Source organism: Lissotriton vulgaris, chromosome 8 (genome assembly GCF_964263255.1).
Source record: "Lissotriton vulgaris chromosome 8, aLisVul1.2, whole genome shotgun sequence".
NCBI classification, from domain to species: domain Eukaryota; kingdom Metazoa; phylum Chordata; class Amphibia; order Caudata; family Salamandridae; genus Lissotriton; species Lissotriton vulgaris.
This window is the reverse complement of record NC_141696.1, coordinates 1,460,497,264-1,460,522,460: the sequence shown is the minus strand read 5'-3', so window position 1 is coordinate 1,460,522,460 and position 25,197 is coordinate 1,460,497,264. Positions and strand designations below refer to the sequence as shown.

Below are 25,197 nucleotides of genomic sequence, written 5' to 3'. Positions count from 1 at the left end.
TGGAGAAAAAGACAGCGTCTCTCTCAGTGCGTCAAACGGGAGGGGCGGCTTCCGTGGGCTCTCGCATCAGCTGGGCTCTCGGGCAAGTAGATGGCCGCTCTGCTCCAAACCACTGTGTCTTTGCTTAAGGCAACTGTTGGTTTTTTATACCTGGAAGGTGCCGGGTTTGACGTAAGGTTGGACATAAGACGTCACTAAGAACTAACAGTTCTTTCTGGACTTCAGGAGTTCTTTTTCAAATCAAAACAAAAGCAGGGGGGATTTTCCCGGGCTGCTGTAGGCTTGGTTTGTTTAAAGAACGCGTTGTGCTTTCTAGGAGTCGATGGGAGTAGCCGTGCTGTGCTTTGGACTGCATGGGCTATTACTGAATATGGATCTGATTCTTATGCCTTTATCAGGATATTATTGATTACAACCGCACAAGGGCATAAATCGGAAATATTGAATTAGGGTACTAAATATAAACACAACATAGGTAACACTTGAAACAGACTTCACTCCCTGATCTAGAACAGATTCTAGAAGCATTAGACCAGGGGCTACAGACAGTGAGAGCCTCCCAAGAGGCTCTTCAAACTATATCATCAACTAAACAGACACTCTCCCTACCGGGCTGTCAATCAATATCTTCCAATCTTTCAAGGACTGCAAATCTATTTTGTAGAGAAATCGATGGTTGTAAAAGAGGCATGTTAGGGGACTGGTTCGAGACCTGGGGCCCACCAGGCCTAGGAGAGGCTAATGACATGTGTCTGTAAAAGAAACCCAATTTCAAATTCTTAATCTGGCTTTATTTTATCATTCCTGCCCAGGCTAAACACAATACTTTCCCCACAACCATAAGATTCTGAAAATGTATCACTATAACATCATCATTAAATTAATTTTCTTAATGGCCAATACCCTATGCCAGTTGGGAAAAAAAGATCTCTTGACAAAAGTGTCAATGAACGCACACAGTTTATGTTCAACCAGAGAATAACTTTGTTCATGAGAGACCTTGTAGATTCCGGTCTATCAGCTAGTTTCCTTGCTACGTTGGCAAACACAACAACATAAGGGCATGATGCTTGGGGTTGATCAATCAGTCTAATCTGCAATTTCTCCTTCCTACCTGTAAAAGGGGGAGCTGGAAGAACGTGATTGCCTTTAATCTGCGCAGTCATGGCTAAATCTGATCCAGTAGCTGTAACCAGGTGATGAGTATTAATGACAGCTCTATCCCCTGAATTACCAGCCAGATGTAACAAGGTCCATGTCACAGGATTGAGTGGAGGGTTGGGCCCCGTAGCTAAGGTAAACTGAGACTTCTGGGCGCTGACAGATCCACTTTCCTACTTATGACCAACTTTGCCAAGGTAGCTTCAATGTTGGCAAGCCGGTCATATACCTGTCATAGTTTGGCATCCAACAGCTCACTTAGGTGAGTACTCATACTATTCCAGAGGTCAAAAGGAAGTACAATTTCATTCACAGTCGTAATAACTGCCTTCGCCCTCATACGTGTTACAGGTTTAGACTCCGGCTCCAAGGGTTTGGATTTTTGGGACTTTTTACTGCGTTTGACCACAGGACCTGCCTCAAGATTAAGATCCAGGGGAGGGCATTGAATACATTTCCATAGTCCTTGACATTCCCTCCAACCCTGACAATCAGATCACTAATGTCAGGCCCCTGGCCGCGTACACTTTCATTAGTGCTATGTCTCTATGGCGAATTTACAAAGCAGGCCACGTATACCCCAGAAGATGAATGCTCTAAACTGCATGTACAAATGGGGCAAGAATTAGAGAACAATGGCAGTAGGTCAAGCTCCTCGTAAGTGAGCGAAAGAAGTTTCTCCGCCAATTTAATTTAATTAGAAACCAAATCCACATCTCACATAAAAATGTTTAGATGATCTTAGTTAAGCTGTTGAATTGGAACTGTATGATATAAAGTGCCCAGTGGGTGCAAAGGGTGTGTTTGGATGCTTTCTGCACCACAATGGCACTTTGGTATCAGAGAAGCAGCCGTGCCAACACTTCTGCAGGCCCTTCTATAATACAGATAGAGCTAAAGCACATATACTTTTGACGAAGTCCTAAAGCAGTATTTCCTCATTTGTGTGAGGGTTTGGCCTCATGCAAAAGAGAGAAACACTTTGCCTATCTTCACCCATGCTATATTCAGACGCAAACAAAGAGGCAAAGAGGTTGTAAGAATGGGCAATGACTGTGCGTCACAAAGAGGAGGCGCACAGTCAATCTGTCCCTCTCTGATGTCGCTCTCTGAAAGTGGCAAAAGTGATTCTAAGAAGACCATCAAACATCCTTCTGTGGTTGGGTGCAATTACTCACTGGATCGACCAGCAGTAGGATCACTGTCCTCCTTGAAAGTGTAGGTCGGATGCCACCTGTACTGAGACGTAAGGACTGGCTTAAGGACTGGCTTCTTCAAACATCCTATCTGCCTTTCACTTATGAGCTGCCCTCAGCGTAGGTGCAAGTTTGCGGATGCCTTGGGGTGAACACATTATCAGCATTAAGGTGCACTGTTCCTGTTGTGCCTGGTGCACCTAGTTAAAGGTGTGCTTTGGCACAAACAGGGACTGTGCACCCACAGCATATTATAGCCCTTTATTTTGCCATGTAGTGGAAGGGAATCGTGTAACAGCTGAGGTACGGGCAGCCAGTCTATGTGGCATAATCAAAAATATCTCCAAGCATGGTCTCACCAATCTTGGTCTTCGCTCCAACGTGGTTACCCAAAATGCACCAGTCCCATCTATACTTTTCAGATCAGATCCAGCCAAGCATGTAGTGTTTAAGCTGTTGACACAGCCTTGGACTTGATTGTATGGACATTATTATCATCTGGGAGTAAAAGCCCCTTAGTGTGTAGGAATTTTTGGGGGGTCCTCATATGAATTTCAGATGCTCTCTATGGAATCGTAATCTATCAACCGTCCAGATTCCTGAGCCACTTCGTTGAATGGAAAGTTGTTTTATGGTATAGTCCCAAGAGATTTATCTATAAATGAGGCATAATTAAATTATATTTGTAGCCATTCTTTTTGCCAAAATAGAGTGGTTATAACCATTCACCATGGTTGTTAACGTTTGAACATTGCATTGTCTTGAACTAGTATCGAAATTGGACGTATTTTATTAGCCTGTACCCAGTGTCTCACCTAGGGCAGAGCTTTTTTTATCTAATGCCTGTAGATTTATTGTCAAGCTTTTAGTATTAAATAAAATACTAAGGGCCGTATGTAGGTAATCCATTTTTACCTATTCTAAAATACCGAATTTTACCGATTCGGTATTTTAGAATCGGTAAATGGAATGTAGATAATAATTCGGAAAATTTTACCGAATCGGTAGGATTCGGTATTTTAGAATCAGTATTTACCGATTCGGTAATTCCCATTCATTCCTAAGGGCCTGGAGGCCCATAGGAATGAATGGGAAGCCATTCACTATTACCGATTCAGTAAATACCGAATCGGTAATAAGGGGAACTCATTCAAGGGTCGCATGGTGTCACATTGAAACAATGTTGCACCCCTGAATAGTGCTTGTGTGCACAAGTAGGGCAAGAACAAAGGTTTGGGTCCTGTATCTGAACTGGCTTGGACCACTCTAATATGCTCAACAAACAAAGGGGCCAGACAGATTTGTTTTTTAGAAGATTTCTGATCCCACCCAGCGATTTATTTCTGGACGGTCATCTATTTTATTTTAGTTTTTTAGTATTTTTAGAAAAACATTGAACCATTTGATTATATATGTCATCAAACGAACAGTCAGCGAGCAGTGAAAAAATACATACAGACAAGTGAAGTGTGCAGTAATGTACAAGTGCTATACAAGTAATAAAATATATATATACATATAGTCAGTTTATACAGGCAACACCAAAAATCATGAATCAAATACCTAACAGTAAATTGACATTGGGAACCAGTCCTTTGTATTAAACACAAGAAGACAGGCGGACTAACCGTTCAATGGCACTGCCTGCCTGTCTTACTAAACCAAGGATACAGAAATTAATTAGGGGGTTACAAAACTAGGGATAACACTGTATAGATTTAAACGGCCCTAGTGGCACCCTTGTTCTTTTTTCCAAGGCTTAGGGTCAACGAGTTTCGAACCACAACGTTAGTATGGGTTCTCCTCAGGACACGGACTGGATGGAGCCGTAACTGGGCACGGCAGGTGAATATCACTGATACGTAGTTGCAGTAAAATAGATGGCCTCACGCTGTTCAGGGTTCTGTGTAGCGGTGCGATGTGAAGAAGGATAGTGAAGATCTGTTAGGGGACCCGTATTTATGGGCAATGTCCGGCAGGAGCCTACTTATTCACGGGCGACCAGCGCCATGGCTCCGGGATCCCCAGTGCACCTTCAAGTGCTTCTCTATTAGTCCACAGTTCTCAGCGCAAAATTATTATTTAGACTAGTCTGTCCCGGCGGTCTGCTCTCATCGCTCGGCTGCGGCTTTTTTTATCTAATACCTGTAGATTTATTGTCAAGCTTTTAGTATTAAATAAAATACTAAGGGCCGTATGTAGGTAATCCATTTTTACCTATTCTAAAATACCGAATTTTACCGATTCGGTATTTTAGAATCGGTAAATGGAATGTAGATAATAATTTGGAAAATGTTACCGAATCGGTAGGATTCGGTATTTTAGAATCAGTATTTACCGATTCGGTAATTCCCATTCATTCCTAAGGGCCTGGAGGCCCGTAGGAATGAATGGGAAGCCATTCACTATTACTGACTCGGTAAATACCTAATCGGTAATAGGGGGAACTCATTCAAGGGTCGCAGGGTGTCACATTGAAACAATGTTGCACCCCTGAATAGTGCTTGTGTGCACAAGTGGCACACATACATGCCCTAAGGGCATGTATGTCTGCCACAATGCACTGTTGAAAATGCACAGAACTGCATTTTCAAAGGTATTCAGAATTTACCACCAACTTATAGTTGGTGGTAAATAACGAATCCTTAAAGCACATAAGCACTCTTAAAAGTGCTTATGTGCCATTTACAATACCGAATTGGTAAATAATGATTCGGTAAATACAGAATCGGTAAATACCGATTCGGTATTTACCGAATCATCACCTACATGGCAAATGCCTCAATACCGGTCGGTAAGCCTGAAATTTACAGAATTTTGGGTTTACCGACCGGTAATGAGCCACCTACACTGGGTCCAAATTGTATTTACTGACTGCCAAATACAAATACCGACTCAGTATACCAAAAAATACAAAAGGGCTGCCTACATCTGTAGCCACACTAACTATGTTGGCAATACTAGTACTTCAGTTTGTCAGAAAGTATGGGGAGCTGTAGATTGCAAAATATATGCAGCTAACTGGCACCTGTTCGTTGCACATTAAGCATGCTATTAGTCAGTCAGTCAGTCGAAATTCATGTTACTTTAGATCGAAGGTCTTTAAACGAATCACAACTTTATAACCATAATCACTGTATATATATTCCTTTCATTTTAAAAGACATTAATATCCATCATTAAATTTCATCTAATAAAATCTTATTAAGGCCCATTCATTAAAATATGCTTTCAAATAAAATGCTGAACCTTATTATACAATCTTATATGGTGCTTAGAACACTAACATAACATAACATTTTTAACTGCCATCATAAACCTCCCTATGGCACAAGCTATATCCAGAAAACGCATATCATTTACAAGTTCTACAGCTTGCTAATGGCACATAATTCCATATTTAAAAAATATTGGGCGTAAAAATTGTCTTTGCTGCTGTGTAATCTTTAAATAGGCCAATAAAATGTGCACAATATTGCATTTGGTATTAGATCACAGGTGCAGTTACCTCCTGGTCGGAACATCTTGAGTTTTATCATGTCGTTTATATGACAGGGATTGATTCAGATCCTCATTCTCAATAATTAACTTTTTATCAAATGGTTATTTATTCTGCCAAGATTTTAACATAAATTGTACCGATTATTCCCCACTTAAATACTTCACCTTCATATCCTCACAGACTACCTCAAAAATGAATTCTGACACTTTTTCCCAATTCAGATCACTTTGCAGAATTTCGTTTTTACATCTCTAAGAAACATTCTGTTCCTACCCGCACCCAATCTTTTTGAGAATCTTATAAGAGCCACTTGGGCTAGTATAATCAATGATATCATACCGGTTTCCATTCTTACCACTTGAATCATGGCGGAGCTGGGAAGGGACAGAAATGTCTTCAAACATTTCCCCTCCTCAACTTCCCACCTCTTCTTGCCACTAATATATAGCAGCTTGGATCAATATTGCAGTTACACAGGCTTTTAGAATGGGTCAATATGACATTTCTCCAAAGTCCTTATTGAATTTTGTTTCAGGCCACTCACGAGGCCCCTGCCCTGACCTCTAGGATTTCATATGTGTCTTCCATTCCAGGGACCTCTCTAACCAGGCCCCAAGAAACATATATTCATTAACTGGTTCTAGCTTAGTAGGTCCTAAATAGCATCTGAATTACTTTCTTGCTTACCAACGCACAGCACACTGGTTTTGTCCATAGTTACCATTAGATTTTTATAGTGACACTATTACCTAAACGCGTCCAGTTTCCTTTTCAGACCTATTTCTGTCTGATCTAGAATTACAAGATGATCTGCATACAGGAGGCATGCCATGTGTTTACAATTTACTCTGGGGCTAAACCCTTTGGCATTCGATAGTACAGTGGACAGATCCGCCACAAATAAAGAAAAGAGTAAGGGGGCTAATACAAACACCTGCCTCAGCCTGTTATAAATGTTTATTTTGTGTGTCAATGTCCCCTCCATATCCATAATGACCTGAGCCCAATTACTCTTGTGTAGCTCCTGAATTAGCCATAAGAGGTACTTTGGAATATTGTATTATACCAATGCTTCCCACAGACAATCCCGGTCTACCAAATCAAAGGCTGCATGGAAGTCTTCAAAACAGCAGAATAAATTCCCCCTATATTCGACAGACTTCCGCACTATAGTCCAGAGCGCAAAACAATGGTTAATATTCCTTGAACCCCCCCTGTTCTGGGGGCACAACATGATTCAAATCAACCCATTCTTTCAACATCCCCAAGATAATTATTGTTATTATTCTAAAAGATTGAAAAACCAATAACTTGGGGGGGTGGGGAGGGTGGAGGGGCGAGGGTGTATATCTCCCTTTTTTGGATGAGTCTAATAATTGCACCTCTCCAAATTTCAGGGATCTCCCCTGTATATAAAATCTCAGAAAACATCTTATACAGAAGGTCTGCCCACCACTCTGGGTGGGTTTTTCATAATTATTGCAGGGAGCTTATCGGGACTGGCTGCGCAAGTCAAGGTTAAACCTACAATGATACTTCTAATATTGCATATGAAAATTGGGACCTCATCCACTTTCTCCCAGAGAATTGGTCTTCTTCTTACTGACTCCTCTTTTTTACCATATATCTCCTCCAGATATTTCTTTCAAGCCTCTTCTTCCACCACACTTTCTTCCTGACCCTTCTTGTACTAATTTCCTAAAACATTTTGAGTTTTTCGTTTCTATTGCTTCTAGCTATTGTCCCCAACACTGGTCTCTATAGGCTGTTTTCTGGCCCCTATAAATTCTCTTTAGCTTCTTAAGGGCGTTATAACTTTTTGATTCAAATCTTACTTTGAGGTTTCTTTCCCCTTTCGTGATCTGCGGCTTGAAATTTACATAGGGCATGCTATTACTCAAGCCTTCCTAAAATTCACCAAAATAGGCTGCAAATTCCAATGTGGCCAGTGATTATATAGGTCAGATATCTCAGCTCTCCAGTGTATGAACATATTCCTGCCTGACCTTTGGGGGCTTCAAGTTGGCCTTAGTGATGTATTTCAGGAGACTGTACCACTTAGCCAGCTTTCTGACTGGATGGCTTTGCCCACAAACTGAAGAGTAGGCTAATCTGTTTGTAATGTTCCATCCTCATTCTACTAGATCTCCCTGCTGCTTTCCCACCTCGTATGAATAGCGACTCAGAGACATTATTATGCAAGATGGTTCCAGAGATTCACCTCATAAATATTTGGGTTTCAAAATAGCCTGCAGAGTGGTTATTTGTTTCCTAATAAATATATTGGCATTCCTGAAAGTTGTGTTGTGTACCCTGATTTGGGAGTTAGGTTTACCTGCCACCCAGAGTTGTCAATATAGCCACCCCCCTGTGGAGAAAGACAAACAGGTACCTCTAAAAAAAACTCCCTGTGGAGTTTACACATTAGTAGGAGAGAAGTTTGGACGAATAGAAACCTGACGCCGACATCCACGACAGCTTCAACTCCCGAACTGCAACAGACCCTACCCCGAACGACACCTGCACCAACCAGCTGACCTCCTGGTCCAATGTCAACGACGAAGAGACACGCAAGGTCATGAACTCCATCCACTCAGGATCCCTGTCAGACCCCTGCCCACTTCACATTTTCAACAAAGCTGACGCAACCATCGCACCCCAACTACGGAAGGTCATCAACATCTCCTTCGACACAGCGACATTCCCAGAAAGCTGGAAGCCCGCCAAATTAAACGCCCTTCTCAAGAATCCCATGGTGGACCCCAAAGACCTCAAGAACTTCTGGCCCATCTCCCTGCTGCCCTTCCCGGCAAAGGTCATCGAGAAAATCGCCAACATGCAGCTGACCCACCACCTCGAGGACAACAACATCCTAGACCCATCCCAATCTGGATTCAGACGCAACCACAGCACCGAGACTGCCCTCATTGTCGCCACAGACGACATCAGGCGCCAGCTAGACAACGGCGAGACCTCAGCCCTCATCCTCCTGGACCTGTCAGCCGCTTTCAACACGGTCTGCCACCGCACACTAAAACACGCCTCCAAGAAGCCGGAATCCAGCAAAAGGCCCTGGACTGGACCACGTCCTTCCTCTCCGGCATAACCCAGAGAGTCCGCCTCCCACCCTTCCGATCTGAAGCCTCCGACATCATCTGTGGCGTCCTTCTGGGCTCATCCCTCAGCCCGACCCTGTTCCACGTCTACATGGCCCCCCTCGCACAAGTGGCCCGCAAGTATGACCTGAACATCATCTCATACGCCGACGACACCCAGCTCATCCTCTCCCTCAACAAGAACCTGCACATCGCCAAACCCAACCTCCATGAGGGAATGAAGGCTGTCGCTGAGTAGATGAGGAGCAGCCATCTGAAGCTGAACTCGGACAAGACTGAGGTCCTCATCATAGGTCCCACCCGATCTGCGTGGGACGATTCCAGGTGGCGGACTTCACTGGGAGCAGCTCCAAACCCCGCGTACCACGCACGCAACCTAGGATTCACCCTCGACTCCTCCCTCTCCATGTCAAAGCAGGTCAACTCCATCTCCTCCTCCTGCTACAACACCCTCTGCATGCTTCACAGGATTTACAAGTGGATCCTGACCGAAACAAGAAGAACAGTGACCAAAGCCCCTGTCAAAAGCAGACTGGACTACGGCAATGCACTCTACGCAGGGATCCCGGCCAAACACCTGCGACGACTACAGAGCATCCAAAATGCCTCCGCCCGACCGATCCTCAACGTCCCCTGCCACAGCCACACCACCTCCCACCTAAGAGACCTGTACTGGCTCCCCGTCAACAAGAGGATCACCTTCAAGATCCTCACACACGCACACAAAGCGCTCCACAACACCGGACCAGCCTACCTGAACAACAGACTCAACTTCTACACCCCTGCCCGCCAGCTCCGCTCCACTAGCTCGCCCTTGCCGCTGTCCCACGCATCCAACATACAAACTCCGGCGGCAGATCCTTCTCTTTCCTCGCCGCCAAGACCTGGAATACCCTCCCCACCCATCTGCAGCAGACCCAAGACCTGCTCACCTTCAGGAGGCTCCTCAAGACCTGGCCCTTCGAGCAGTAGCAGCACCGCCCCCCTTCACCCCCCCCCTCCCCCCAGCGCCTTGAGACCCTCACGGGTAAGCTGCACGCAGTACAAATTCTTTGATTGATTGATTGGATTGACTAAGGGGCTCATTGCAAGTCCGCCCGCCATCGTTGCATTGTTCGGGACTGCCCGCCAGACATGCAGCGGTCGCACTACTGCAATTAGGATGTGCCCGCCATACTGGCATGCGCATCCAGGGTATTTATCATTACGGCTGGTGCTGCTGGCTGCAGCACAGTACGTAATGTTAATATGGCATGCACTGCATTTCCCTGTACTACGTGGCAGGCACCAGGTGGTTTCTTGCACTTAGTGCATGGAAATGCAGAGGGGGTACCATGGGTACCCCCCCCAGTGCACCACACCCAACACAGAGGGGGCCCACAACGGGCCCCCGAATCCAGCCTCCGCCAGCCTTTCCATGGCAGTTCCACCACCATGGAAAGGCTGGCTGACGCCAGCATTGTAATCTGCCTGCTAGGCTCCACCGCCATTTCATGCCCCATTGTCCATCCACCAAGCAATCAGACTGATTGCTTCTGATGGACCAGTGGCGGACTGACTTTCCGTCAGCCGCGGACTGATTGGGATTCCCACTGCCATCCTAATTTGGCGGTGGGAATATCACTGTGTGATGGCGGAAGGACCGCCATCGCCGGCCCGGCGGTGGTGGTCCTTCCACTATCCCAATCGGCCCCTAAGAACTCACTCATAGATTTTGTGAGAGACTTCCAGCATTCGTGGACCATTCTCAAATCATCATGATCGTCAACATCATCATCAAAACAAAAGCATACACTCTCTCTCTCCTCTCCCTCTCTTTTTTTGTCTTTGATATTAGAAATTACAATTAGCTCCTCACATTGTCTCCTTCAGAAAGCTTTTCAAGGCTTTGCTATAAAAATAAAATGTCTATCACTGTTTCAGTTGATCTGCCCCTTTCTCAAACTTTGCCAGTGTTCCTCTTCTCCGTATGTACAACAGTGAACCACTATATTGTTGCATCAGTTACCCACTCACTTGTACCGCTCCCAGTACCTCCAAACCCATTCCCTCACTGTATGTTCTGCCTGCTGTTTAGTATGAAGCTACTTGTACACATATTATCTTAGGTACTATGTATCCTTGTTACATTTTACAGGGATCTAATACCACTTGGTCAAGAAGAAGCATTATAGAAAAACACTAACTAAATAAATGAAATGAATACCTATCCTAGTACTGAACATAACCTACCATATCTAACCTACAAAAAATACCAACCCTATCTGACAATGCTCACCTACCTGTCTACATATTTATCATACCTAGCTCCCTACCATACCATCCCTTCCACCTACCACTTCAACCCACCATACCTAACCTAACATACCTACCACACTTACGTATGCCTCCCTACCACACCTACCCAACCCACCATCCATATTTTACTTACCATACCAAACCTGCCGAACTACCTGCAATTCCTACTTACCATAACTACCTAACCCACCATAACAAACATCTTACTATAGAAAACAAACCATACCTACCTACCATACATATCTTACTAGCCCCCTTATCATACATGAATATGGGTACAATGAAAGATAACAAGTATATACCTACATAGTATATAATTAAAAATAAATCTTAATTTGCTTTCAATTCCTTTTAAAAGTCTTGCAATTCTTTTGTATTATGTATATTCTAATGTTTTAAGTGCGTATATAAATTACAATTCAAATATGTTGTACAAATAAATACAAATCAGATCCTTCTGTTTTAGTAATTGTTTTAACAAAATTAACAATTACTACGTACAGCATAAATAGCAATCAAGACCAATTGGCTTGGCTAGTGCTTGTATTTTGTGTCACTAACATTCTCATCTATTTGTAGCTGGAGTAAAGGTCCATACTAAGCACAGGGCCAAATTAGTACCAGCAGCACCTCTTAGTGTCAGCCGAGATCGGGAGGCAAACGTAACACTGCGGGCCAGAGTCACCTCAGTGACAATACTGTATATTCTAGCCTTAAGAAAATTACATTTTTTAAACTTAAATACTGCTGATGCTCTGCAAAATACAGGGTTTTCCACTAAAAACATTTCTGACCAAATATAGCACAAAAATCAACAGCCTCTCGGTAAGTAGATCCCTGAATGTATGGGTCATGGGAGCAGTTTTGGACTATTTGACCATATACCTGAAGACTCTGACTATTGTAGCATATTACAAGTGTTTATAAGCCATGAAATACCTTCTCTTCTTGAAAGAGTGTGGATTCGCTTCTTAACTTCTCCTGCTCCTCCTGGCCTGGTGTTTGGTCTTCACTGGTTGTAAGCCCCTCTACCTCAAGTGGATGATCACTTGCTCGTAGCTCCTCCAGAGATGCTGGCCGATGGTCACTGCTGGTTATGACCCCTTCCTCCTCAGGTGCCGGTTGATCGTCTCTGCTGGTTGTGTCACCTTCCTCGTGGGGAGCTGGCTGATCGTGCCTGCTGGTCATGTCCCCTTCCTCCTGGGATGGTTGAGTATCCTCATTCTGGGGTGGTGGAGGCTCACTGAGTGCCTCCGGCTCATGGGGCTCCTCTTGAGATACTGTTGGTTCACCTTGAGGCACTGCTGGTTCATCGCTGCTTTCAACTGCTTCCTCTGCTGGTTCATCTCCGGCTCTCACTCCTTCCTCAATCAGCGCTGGCTCTTCATTAGTTTTCACCTCTTCCTCTTGGGATGTTGCAGGATCACTGCTTGTTTTCACTACATTAGATTTAGATTTAGATGGTGATGGTGATGATGATTGATCACCGGTATGCTCTGGTTTATCCATATTTTAAACCACCTGTGACAAAGTGAGAGAAAATTACTAAGTATAAAAGAGTCTTGCAGCGTAATCTTTAGGTACACATACAAAACACAGACGCGCTACCAAAACTTTGTTTACTCAGTATTGAATAGGGCTATCAACATTTCTGATTTATTACACTTTTATTGTGCACGCTAGGAACAAAAAAGTCTCAAGGCATTTTAGATTGCTACTATGACAATCAACAAGGCTCGCTACATATACCCTGAAATGTTCTCGTACACTGAAGCAATAGTGGGGTGGATGGGTTGGTATTTCTTGTCACAACTCTCGGTTGACTGCAAAAAGTTGGGGCTACCAGCAGGTGATGAGAAGCAGCATTTGACATGGTCTAGAGTAGGTGAACATCAGAGCAGGGATGGGTAGTCAGATCTGTGTTTTTTAGAACATTTTCAGCTTTTGTGAAGGACATTAGCAAAAGACTCTCCCTTAAGTGCATGGAGTCTATTCAAGTATTTGAAGGGCTGAATGGTGCAATTACTCTCAATTTTTAACATATTTGTAGTAAGAGTTCTTACTATGTTTAGGTTGGACGAGCACAGAGGACGGTTTTTGTCCAGGGGTTTAACTTATGGAAGAGCTACTCGGGCAGTGAGCGGGCCCATGAGATGCTTTTATTGTGCACACTAGGAACAGGAGTCTCTGTCTGTCTAATCTCCCTTTCCTCTCTCTAATTCTACCCTTTCTCTATCAAATCTATGTCATCACTATGGGCCAAATGTATGAAGCTCAAATGGGTTTGCAAACGCCGAAATTTGCACTCATTTGAGCAAAATGGTGTGTATGTAGCAAATTTCACTGCAAAATAAGGAATCGCAAACTTGCGATTCCTTATTTTACGATTGCATGTAAGGAATCGCAAATTACCACCAGCTTCAAGTTGGTGGTAATTTGCGAATTTCTTGAAAAATGCTAATTTTTGCATTTTTTAAAGTTTCATTTGATGTACATCGATGTACGTAGTTTCAACGCAGGTTGTAACAACGCATACCTTTACCACGCAGCCGCTACATCGCAAGTCGTTACCACGACTTGCGTTGGAGGGCGCGGATTTAGGATTTTTATAATTTTATATTCCAACACCAGTCCCCGTAACAGTAGGGAAGGTGTTGGAATATAAATTTATAAAATTCCTTATCCCACAGCGCCCTCCAGCGCAAGTCGTGGTAACGACTTGCGTTGTAACGGCCGCGTGGTAAAGGTACCGCATGGTAAAAACTTTGTGGTAAAGGTTGTTTACCGATGCACATACATGCCCTTAGGGCATGTATGTGCACCACATGTGCACCCATGCTTATTTCAGGGGTGCAACAGGGTGTCATTTGGACACGGTAGCAGCCTTGAAATTATTCTCAATTTGCGATTAGCAAATTGCGAATCGCAAATTGAGAATAATTTCACATTCATTCCTATGGGTCTCCTGGCCCATAGAAATGAATGGGAAATTATTCCTTAATTGAGATTAGCAATTTGCTAATCGCAATTAAGGAATTTTAAGAAATCGCTAAAAAATAGCAAATTTCTACATACATATCATTTTGCAATTCTCAAATAGCGATTCCTTAAAAATCTCTATTTGAGAATCGCAAAAGTGTATCTTGATACATCTGGCCCTATGCTTCTCTACTATTCGGCTCGTTTATTATTTCAGACCTCAATTGTCACCTTTCTCTACCGATCCCATTTTTTTTTTACATTTGTTTTATTCAAATTTTCAATTTGTTGCATTTAAAGAACACAACTACAAAACAAACCACCCTCATTCTGATGACAGCTATTACCCAGCAATCATGTGTAAAGCCACTTGGCTACTGTGCTAATGAAATTCATTCCCTAGATTAACCCATTGACCAAGTGTGTCTGGTGTTGTCCCAACAGTATTCTAATTGTCTCTTTTAATCCTTTTCCCTCCCCTCTTGAGACCTATCGCCTTTTGTTTATTCTTATCACCTTCCTTCCTTTTTTCTCTTCTTTCTATGTTTCACAACCCTTTTTTCCTCTTTTTTCCTCAGCATTTCTTGCTTATTAATTTCTTCCTTTTTACTGTCTCACTCCCTTAGTTTATCACCTCCATTCATGCCCCCTTTTCTCTCTACACTCAAATCTCCCCTTTCCCCTCGCCCTCTCCTCCAAATCTTCTCTATTCATCTTTCTATTATTTCTGTCTTTCCTATTATTCTGTTTTTCTATCCTGCACCTTTATTTTCTTTCCAGTCCCCATTCTTATCTTCTCTCCTTTTCTCTACTGTCCCATCTTTACTTTCATTATGTCTCTCCTACATCCTTTGTGAATTTTATAATGCAGTGACTCCCCTGCCTTAATTCTCCCTCTACTTCGTGTCCCATTCTCACCTACTCTTCTATGTCCCTCCAACATTCCTCTCCTCCATAGTTGCCCACTCCTCCTCCCAACCTCTTTCTATCCAGTTCTATTCCGTTCCATACTACTGTTTTTCTTGATTTCCATTGCCTTTTCACCTCATCTGTCAAGTTCCACCCTGTCTGCTTGTCCTCTTTTGTTTTCTACCTCATGACAAGCTCCTACACAAACCCAGTGAGGGAACGTTTCTGATGGGTAGCCACTCTTACATGGCATGGCCCACACTCTTGCACCTTCTGACCCCAGGTTGCCTGCTTCCAACTATTCTAGGAATATAGGGACTAGGTTGCAAGATGGCTCCCGTTGGCCACAATGCATCTGCGGCCACCCTCAGCATGTGCCAAGCCTCGGAAGGTACCTCTACCTGAGTAGGCCTCACTGCAGGCATATGCAAGCCCTGCATTTCATGAGATGGAATACATGAAAGGCTGTGTGTAAGAGTGCAAAGCAGCCGTCAGGACCCATGTACAGAGATTCCCCTTGTCACAGAGCTCTAACTCCATCCAACTGTGATAATGTTCCTTCACTGGGCCCACCAGAGCCCAGTGCTGATGTCCCCAGTCACTCAGAGTGCTCCACAGAACTGACACGCTTCTTATCTGCCAACCCTGCAAGTCAATCTATAAGTCCTTCACCTCTCCCCATGTGCTGACATGCCCCTCTCTGAGACTCAGTCTTCAAACCTCTACCTCCAGTGCTGACACCCGCCCGCTAGTAAGAGTAGACTGATTCTCTGAACTCAATTTCACATGGGAATGTTAGGCCATCCATTCTCATGACACTAGCAAAAGCATACAGCTAAAAGCTACACCTTGAGGAACTGTCACCCAACTCATTGGTGCTCAGTCTATCAACCTCAGAAGGATGAAAGACTTGCCTTACATCCTGAGCCCATAATTCTTCTTAATCCAGCTCACTATCCCAAGAATAGAGCTCTCCCCAACCTGCTCTCTGCAGGCCTGGTTCTGGAGGCTGAAACTCTTTCCAATGCCACACCCATGTATCCTCTCCCTAGCCCCTCCATGATGCCCTTGAGTATGACGGACTCCGAGGAGTGGAGGAAAGGTAGTGCACGAGCGAGATGCTGCTGACAGGGGGAAAGGGGTAAGAGAGTGAGGCGGGGCTCAACCGAGGCACCCTTAGGAGAGAGGCTGAGACTGGAGCCTCATCAGTGGATTAGAAATATTAGGGGTACTCTAAGCTGGGCCTGCCAAATCAGCCCTACTCAACTATTGCCTTGTGGCCTTAAATACTGCACCATTATCAAAAATGGGTTGACCCAAAGTAGTCCTGGACCTGGGTATAGTACGGTATCAAAAACAATGGTCCCTGACCAGAGATAGTTTTTGATTCAATCAAGCTCAAAATTATGAGTTCCTAGATGTGAGCTAACTTTACTTGCTCAAAGTATTCAATACAAACATGTAAACTAAACATGCAACAACCCAGATTGTTATAGTGGAGAATAAACAATTTTATTCTACCAACTTCCGGTAGTCTTTATATCTTTTTCCAAAATCAATTCCATTAATAAAGTGGAGAAGTGTGGCTCACTGGTTAGAGCAGGCAGACCCTGAAGCAGAGGTCAGACCCGGGACCAGGGTTCAATTCCCGACGCGGCAGGGTCTTGAGCTCAAATGTCCACGGACTCGATAATTCTCGCTTCGGTGCCTGACCTAATCATGGGTTCACACTCTGCAACTCTGGGCATTAAGCTTGCGTAATCTCCACAACGGCCCCCCGCGGCGGGATGCCTGGCTTTCACCTTGGGGATGCCCTGTAGGGGCTATCTCACAGGGAAAAGCCAGGACGGGTTCCCAAGGCAAGCGCTTAGAGACCCCTGGGTGATAAGCGCTATATAAATCAAATATACTATACAATATACAATACAATACAGCTGTGCAGTATTTAAAACCATTGTTTTAACCCTTTCGATGCTGATGACGAGCTCAGCTCGTCATCACCCACGGGTGTCGTGTGCTGATGACGAGCTGAGCTAGTCATGAATAGTGTACTATATCAATGTCCAGCACAGGAGGGGGAAAACGCCTAGCAGCCAAGGTGTTAAATACTGCACAGCTGTATTTATTCCCTCTTCGGTGATATCAGCTAAAAATAGTACTAGGGAAGGAATCTGGAATTCTTGACTGACATGGACTAGACTCCTGTTCCTCTGGGCGACTGTTTTTGGAAACATGATTTAGATTTCAGGCAAAACACTCATTTTTCAACATTAACTGATCACACCTCCCGGCCCCTTCCAAACAGAGGCCCACAGCACAAACAGGTATTGGAGCTGTGCTTTTCCAGCCCTAGCTGCGGCTGCTGAGAGAAGTGCAGGGCCCAACCTGGATCAACACCAATTACAGTGATAATTTTACATTTAAAATAAAAACAGTTATTCAATATTTAAAAAATTATATTTTTTGATTAAAAAAATCATATATTTGAAGAATTCAGCTATCAATTATTGGGGAACAATTAGAACCTTTGCAAAGTGTTTAAGTACATTTTGTTTTTTTTAAAACGCCTACTGACTTATTAATGGAAATGAGACTAGGCAAATCCTTAAACAGCAGCACTGTCAAAAATAGCGCACATAGTGTATATGGCATGTCTCTACAATGAGAAACACGGTACTTTCATAGCACCTGCAGTGGCGCATGTAGGAAAGTACAATCTGCTTCTTTGGTTACCCCCACTTTATGCCCAGTGCTAAGCTGTATTTGACTAGTCTGACTGGGATCCTGCTAACCATGACCCTAGTCTATCTGCTTTCTCCCTAAATTGTTATGCTCAATACTTAGGTACACCCCAGATTGGATACTGGCGTACCCTTATAAGTCTCTAGTATATAGTTCCAATGTACCCATGGCATAGATACACCAAAGGCCCCCTATGGGCTAAAGCATGCATTATACCACCCATGATAGAGACCATTCAAAATAGAACTACAGGCCTGCAATTGCAGCCTGTGTAAGTTGGTGCTTGCACCACTTACTAAAGATATAGGTTTCCTATATCTAGAGTCACTGCACTTAAAACCTATAAGTCACCCTATAGCAGGCCTTTGCAATCCTGAAGGCAGGGTGCTTGGTTCTAAGTGATAGGGTGTTCCTGCATGAGCAGAACACCCTTACAGCCTACGGCGTCCATTCGCCCAGGTTGTCAGTGAAGCAGCCATATACTATATAGAATGGAACCGCGTAATGACATGAGGATCATCTTGAAACTGACTGCAACAAATCCTATCATGTTTGGTATCAAACGTGTTGGAATCATACCTCCCACACCTTAAACAGTGTGGGAGGTATGATTCCAAGCATTGGAAGAGCCCTCCGTAAGGCTCTCAGTGTTCCGTACTAGCCTTCTTGACCTGGACAGCACAAAATGGTTGCTGCTGATCAGAGACACATTTCTGCCCTCCTGCTACTGAGCCAAGCTCGAACAGAGGAAGGCGGCACAATAGGTATCCTGTCACATGGAGGTGTGACCACCTCACAGACAGAATTTAGTGTATTGGGACCGGGTGGGTGCACTTGCCAGCGCCACAAACTCTGCATGAAGGGCACATTTGGTGTCCCTGTGCTTAGTCTAAGTCTAAAATAACAAGTGCGAGCATATAATGCACTAGTGATAACGATTTGGCCATAGGCTATCTTTATAGCAGAGTTATTATTGAGAGATAACGTTTGACCATGAGCTATTTTTATAGCAGAGTTATTATTGAAGAGATTTGGTCCTCTAAGAATGTATTTAAACTATTATACAACGTGTGCGTATTTTTATGCACTACATTTAACTATTTGATCAGAGCTATTTATATAGCCTGGGGATGAATGCGAGATATGCCCTTTCGCTGAATGAGTGGGTATGAGCATAGATATCTTTTGTAAACTTCTTTTCATGAAGAATGAATGTGCATCGGTTGCAATAAAGGAGAGAATTATTTGACAGAGCCAATAGTTTAATATGGATGTTTTTATTAAGGTGAAAAATGTGTATGTTTTGTTAAAAATAAACAAAATATGTTTTAATAGTACATAAAAGTGAACACATTTGAAATGTGTCTGTTTTTATATATATATATACATATATCTTTTTCATATAAAGTTAAAGTGCTGGGATACTTTTTAACTTAAAGCCCAAAGAAGGCGGTTGGACCTGCTGATACCACCAAAACACGTTGCTTCTTGGTCTTCTTTAAAAATAAATTTTGTATATACCATATGGTGTTCTTCAAGACATAATAAGAAAAGAATATTACTAACACATTGAATTGACCATCATTGTTGGTTTTGGAATTATACATTTGATTTGCACTTTGTTTTATTTTTTGCTCTGTATTTGGAAAAATGTTGATGAAATTGTGGTTTTCATATCAGAGTGGATAAATTCTTTTAAAATTATTTTTAACAATTGTATTGACTCAATGAATAAACATTCCTAAATTGGACTTTTTGGCTACTGTTATATTCTCTAGGTGATTGATTTTGAAGGTGATGAGTGAATAGTTGGGTATGCTATTGTTGTTTCCCAAAGGGAATTTATTTTAGACATTGTGTCAACTTGGTGTCCTATCCTTTTGGAGAGTAGGATCCCTCTCTCTTTTTTGGAGAGTCCCAGTGGTTAGTCCAGTTCAACCTAGTCCTGGGAGCCTTTGGCTCCCACTCTGGCGCGAAACTGGACAACGGACATGGGAGTAACCTCCCCCCTGTCCAGACCATCCCCGGCAAGGGTCCCCTAAATCTTCCAAACCCCTTCCCTAGGGTACTTAAGGGCTTGCATGGGTGTAGGTCCCTAGATTTGTTGTGGGACAAGATTCAGATCAGACACCACTTATTCTACCGTCTGGGCACACTGGACTTCGCTGGACTTCATTTGGGCTCGACTTCGTCTCCCTTTCAGTCTGCTACATAATCTGTGCCTGTGCACCATACAGGAACCTTCCAAGGCCTGTGGTCATCAAAGACACCAGAAGGGATCTCCCTTGGAGTGAAGGAGGCACTCCTCTTCATTTGCAGGCACCGCAACTAAGTCGACCGGTCTGCTGATCCTGAGGTCTTCTGGACTTCGTATGGCAGCAACACAGGTGGTGGTTTTCCACAGCTTCCGAGGCCTGCCCTGCTTTCTCATCAATTTGGAGGCCAGTATCCCTTGTGGGGGTTGCAATAACCAAACCCCTGTGACTACATTAATTTGTAATTGCAAAGGAGTGTTGGCTTCCTTCCAAGAAGATCTTCAGGCTCTAAGTAGCTCCAACCTCGAGCACAACCAGTGACCAGAATCTTCAGCCACAGTGCATCATGTGCATCGTGACTTGCATCTTTTAGTGAGCTGCTTGAGGTCCTCTCGTTACTCCATTGTCTACAGCCTTTGAGTCCATTTGAGGGGCACACTTGTTTTTTGGGCTCCCTTGATTACTCGGGCCTGCCCTGACTCTCCTGCATGTTGTTCAGTTCCCTTTACATTCCTGGTCCCGACGTTGCTCCTTCTTCACTTCCTGCATTGGTTGCATTTGCCAAGGCTTGTTGGTGCTCCCACCGGACACCGACCCCTCAGCACTCAACATCCTTCGTGGGCAGCTTGTGCACGGCTCCTGGTCCTCCTCAGCATTGCCTGGCCCTCACAGCTGCTGGGTCAATGTCATTGTCACCCATCCTGCAAAACTCGACATCGGAGGGCATTCGTCTTCCAAGTCTCCTGGTCACCCCTGAGTGACATAGACTCTGTCCCCTCTGCTTGCAGGTACCTCTCAACTAAAATCCACCTTCGGATTCCACCAGAGACTTTCTCCATCTTTAGCAGCAGCCCTTTACTGAAGTCCTCCATTGGGTTCGACAGTGGTTTCCGACACCACTTCACACGTATGCACCCGGCTTCCCTGGTGTAGGTAACGTGGGTTCAGGGGTATCCATGGTGGGGTGGCTCTCCAACCTTCTGTCTTCCACAGAGTTTCTTCAGGGTCCACTGGGAAGGGTCCTTAATCTTTAAAAATCCAACTGCGACTTACACGTAGAGTTGTCCGGAGCACGCAGTTGTGTTCCCACACTGCACACGCTCTCCGTGGGGTTTCCAGTCACTCACCTTGGGTGCTTCCTTGGGTCCCCAGCACTTCTACGACCTCTAGACATTGTCTTGACCTGAGTTGTAGTTCTTACACCACTTTCTTAGTTTATGGTTTTGTCTCCCCCCCTGGGGCCCACTGTGTATTTTGCACAATTTACTGTATTTCTATGCAAAGTATAGTGTGCATTGTATTTATGTCCGTGTAGGAGATATCTAAACGTTTTGGAGATTATTATATAATAAATACATAGTCTTATAAATACCTTGTGTGGTTCTTTTTCACTTAATCTATCCTATAAGATTACATTCTGGTAAAACAAGCTGTTTAATACTCCTTCTGGACTAAGCCTGAAGGCTGCTCTCCACAGCTACCACTTAGAGAGCTTTTGACATTTTACTGTTGCCTTAAAACTGCTGAACACACAGCACAACTCTAAAACCAGACTTGATCAACAGACAACCTGATGTCATATATGAAGGAGCTCTTGTATGCGATAGTGAAGGTTCAAGACGCTCTGTAATAAAAGTATTTGCCAAGTCTCTAAACAAAATAATCCTATTTAATATAAATTCTGCCCCGGACTGGCCTCCTGAAATGCTCAAATAGTTGAAGTAACAGCCCCTCTGTACTCAGTGCATCCAACCCCAGTTATTACTATACTGCAATATGTATCAACTGTACCTCTTGACATGGCGGACCACTTTAGGTTTTTGTCTATCGTCTGTGTTTGTGTATTCTTTGTGTATTCAGGCCAATAGTGGAGTGCTCTATGAACACTTTTATGTAAGATCAATGTACTGTTTTTGCAAAGTTAATGTACTGTTTTTTAAATTGTTTTATTGTGCTACTTTAATGGCCTATAGCCTGAAAAAAAGTATTTCTCATACTAATTGCTAAGTTATGGACGCATTCCCACTGACAAAGCAGGACATATCTTGGACCATGTCTTTTCTAACATACCGTCTCTAAAAAGCAAAACCCCAAGACAGCTGGTGTGGTCTGACCACTTTCTTGTGCCCTTCTCCTTGGATCTGGCCATATCCCCTTCTTCAGATAACTCTCGCTATTTTGTGAAAAGAACCTGGAAAAAGCCCTGTGCTGGTGGACAGCCAAGCTGCTCTTTCTAGGGACCTCAATGCTGACTCCGCGTCTTTTCATAAGTGGATTGCGGAGGCTGTGGAGTCCACTGCTCCAGCAAAATTATTAAATCTTTTAGAAAATCACCCTCCACCCTATGGTTCTCGGAGAAGCTGATGAACATGAAAAGCAGATGTAAGCAGCTTGAGAGGCTGTGGAGAGTGGATTATGAAAGCCTAGCGAAAGCTGCATATAAAAATCTTTAAAAGAAATGCATAAATCAATGAAGAAAAAAGAAAAACTCCAGACCCCTCCTCTCAAATTTCACTCTGATCTCACAGAAGGAGGCTCTGACGGCTATCAAGTTCTGCAAATCAGGTTCACCAGAAGACCCGTGCCCTCCGAAATTATGGAAGGAGTTAGCTAACTCCGCCTCTCAAGTGCTGTCTGAAATATGGAACACCTCCCTGTCTACAGGCATCTTTCCAGATTTATGGAAGCATGCAACGCTCCTCCCTCTTTTTTGTGTTCAAATCGTTTTTTATTAAACAAGGAATGTAAAAAAGGAAAAAATAAAATTAGGTACAAACAATGAAACATACATACATTGGTCATTCCATATTCAAGTAAGTAAAGTAATGTGGCACAATACGAAATACACAATACATATGTAAGACACAAAGGATTAAAGTCGAGTCCACATAGCGCATATAAGACAGATGGCATAATTATGAATAAAGTACATATATGATCTAGCATTAAAAGTACAATGAACTATACATGTAGAACGTCTGCAATCAGAGTGGCAGTATCTAGTATAAGTCAAGTCAAGTCAAGTTAAGATTTATATAGCGCGCTACTCACCCAGAGGGTCTCAAGGCGCTTGGGGGAGGGGTTGTTAGTTACTTATCAAATAACCGAGTTTTGAGTTGTTTTCTGAAGGAGAGGTGGTTCTGTGTGAGGCGGAGGTGGGTGGGGAGAGAATTCCAGGTTTTGGCTGCTAAGTAGGAGAAAGATCTTCCTCCCATGGTGGATCTTTGGATGCGTGGGATCGCGGCGAGGGCTTGATTGGACGATCGTAGTTGGCGTGTGGGGGTGTAAAAGGTCAGGCGTGTGTTGAGGTATTTGGGTCCTAGGTCGTAGAGGGCTTTGTGTGCGTGGGTGAGGAGACGGAACGTTATTCTCTTGTTGACGGGGAGCCAGTGGAGGTCTCTCAGGTGACAGGATATGTGATTGTGGCGGGGGATGTCTAAGATGAGTCTGGCTGAGGCGTTCTGAATGTGTTGGAGTTTTTTCTGCAATTTGGCTGTGGTTCCTGCGTAAAGGGTGTTTCCGTAGTCCAATCGACTAGTGACAAGTGCTTGGGTGACCGTCTTTCTTGTTTCGGTGGGGATCCAGCGGAAGATCTTTTTGAGCATACGTAGGATGTTAAAGCATGATGATGAGATGACGTTGACTTGTCTGGTCATTGAGAGGGAGGAGTCCAGGATGAAGCCCAAATTGCGTGCGTGGTCCGTTGGTTCGGCTGCGCTGCCCAAGGCCGGTGGCCACCATGAGTCGTCCCAAGCTGAGGGGGATGATCCTAGGATAAGGACTTCCGTTTTGTCTGAATTCAGTTTTAGACAACTGTTCTTCATCCATTCGGCAACGTCTTTCATCCCTTCGTGTAGGTTTGTTTTGGCGGTGTTTGGGTCTTTGGTGAGGGAGAGGATCAGCTGTGTGTCGTCAGCGTAGGAAATGATGTTGAGGTTGTGTTGGCGCACGATGGATGCGAGGGGGCTCATGTAGACGTTGAAGAGGGTGGGGCTGAGCGATGATCCTTGTGGTACGCCACAGATGACTTTGGTGGCCTCTGATCTGAAAGGGGGGAGGCGGACTCTCTGGGTTCTTCCGGCGAGGAACGAAATTATCCAGTCCAATGCTTTTCCATGTATCCCGACGTTGCTGAGGCGTTGTATAAGAGTGGTATGGCAGACTGCGTCGAACGCTGCAAAGAGGCGTAGTAGGATGAGGGCAGCTGTTTCTCCGTTGTCGAGTAGTGTTCGAATGTCGTCTGTGGCTGTGATGAGGGCGGTCTCGGTGCTGTGTTTAGCTCGGAAGCCGGACTGTGAAGGGTCGAGGGAGCCGTTGGACTCGAGGAAGGCGGCGAGCTGACTGTTGACTGTTTTCTCAATGACTTTGGCAGGGAATGGGAAGAGCGAAATGGGGCGGTAGTTCTTGAGTTCGGTGTGGTCTGCTGTCGGTTTCTTCAGGAGGGCGCTGAGTTCGGCATGTTTCCAGCTTTCCAGGAAGGTAGCGGTGTTGAGGGAGCAGTTGATGATATCTCGGAGATGGGGTGCGATGATGGAATTGGCTTTATTGTAGATGTGGTGGGGGCATGGGTCGGTTGGCGATCTGGAGTGGATGGAGTTCATTAAGCGGATGGTTTCTTCAGTGCTGATTGGGTTCCAGGCGTCAAGGAAGGCGGTGGGTGGCTTCATTTCTGAGGTAAGGGGCTGGACTGGTCGCCGAAGCTGTTATGTATGTCGGCTATTTTGCTGTGGACGAACGAGGCTAGGGAGTCGCAGAGGTCTTGAGAGAGAGTGATGTCGGCGCTGGGATTGGTAAACTCTTTGACGATGCTGAAGAGTTCCTTGCTGTTGTGGGCATTTTTGTCGAGTCGATCCTTAAATGATGATTTCTTGGAGGATCTGATCAGCTGGTGGTGTTTGCGGGTAGCGTCCATGAGGGTGGTCATGTTGTTTGTGGTTGGGTTTTTTCGCCAGGCCTTCGAGGGTGCGGCAGTTCTTTTTGGAGATTTTAAGGTCGTTATTGAACCAGGGGGCTTTTTTGTTACCTGCCTTGTTTTGATG

At 44.2% G+C, this 25,197-nt stretch overlaps 1 protein-coding gene across 2 annotated transcripts in view; it reads right to left on the bottom strand.

Moving 5' to 3' along the window:
• The window catches only part of TEX55 (testis expressed 55), a 600,480-nt gene that overhangs the window by 537,670 nt on the left and 37,613 nt on the right, over positions 1-25,197 (bottom strand). For both annotated transcript variants that reach the window (XM_086935534.1, XM_086935533.1), the window contains exon 2: positions 12,213-12,794. In XM_086935534.1, coding sequence (XP_086791660.1) covers positions 12,213-12,782 — 570 coding nt within the window. In that variant the 5' untranslated portion in view covers positions 12,783-12,794. The remainder of the gene's footprint in view (positions 1-12,212; positions 12,795-25,197) is intronic.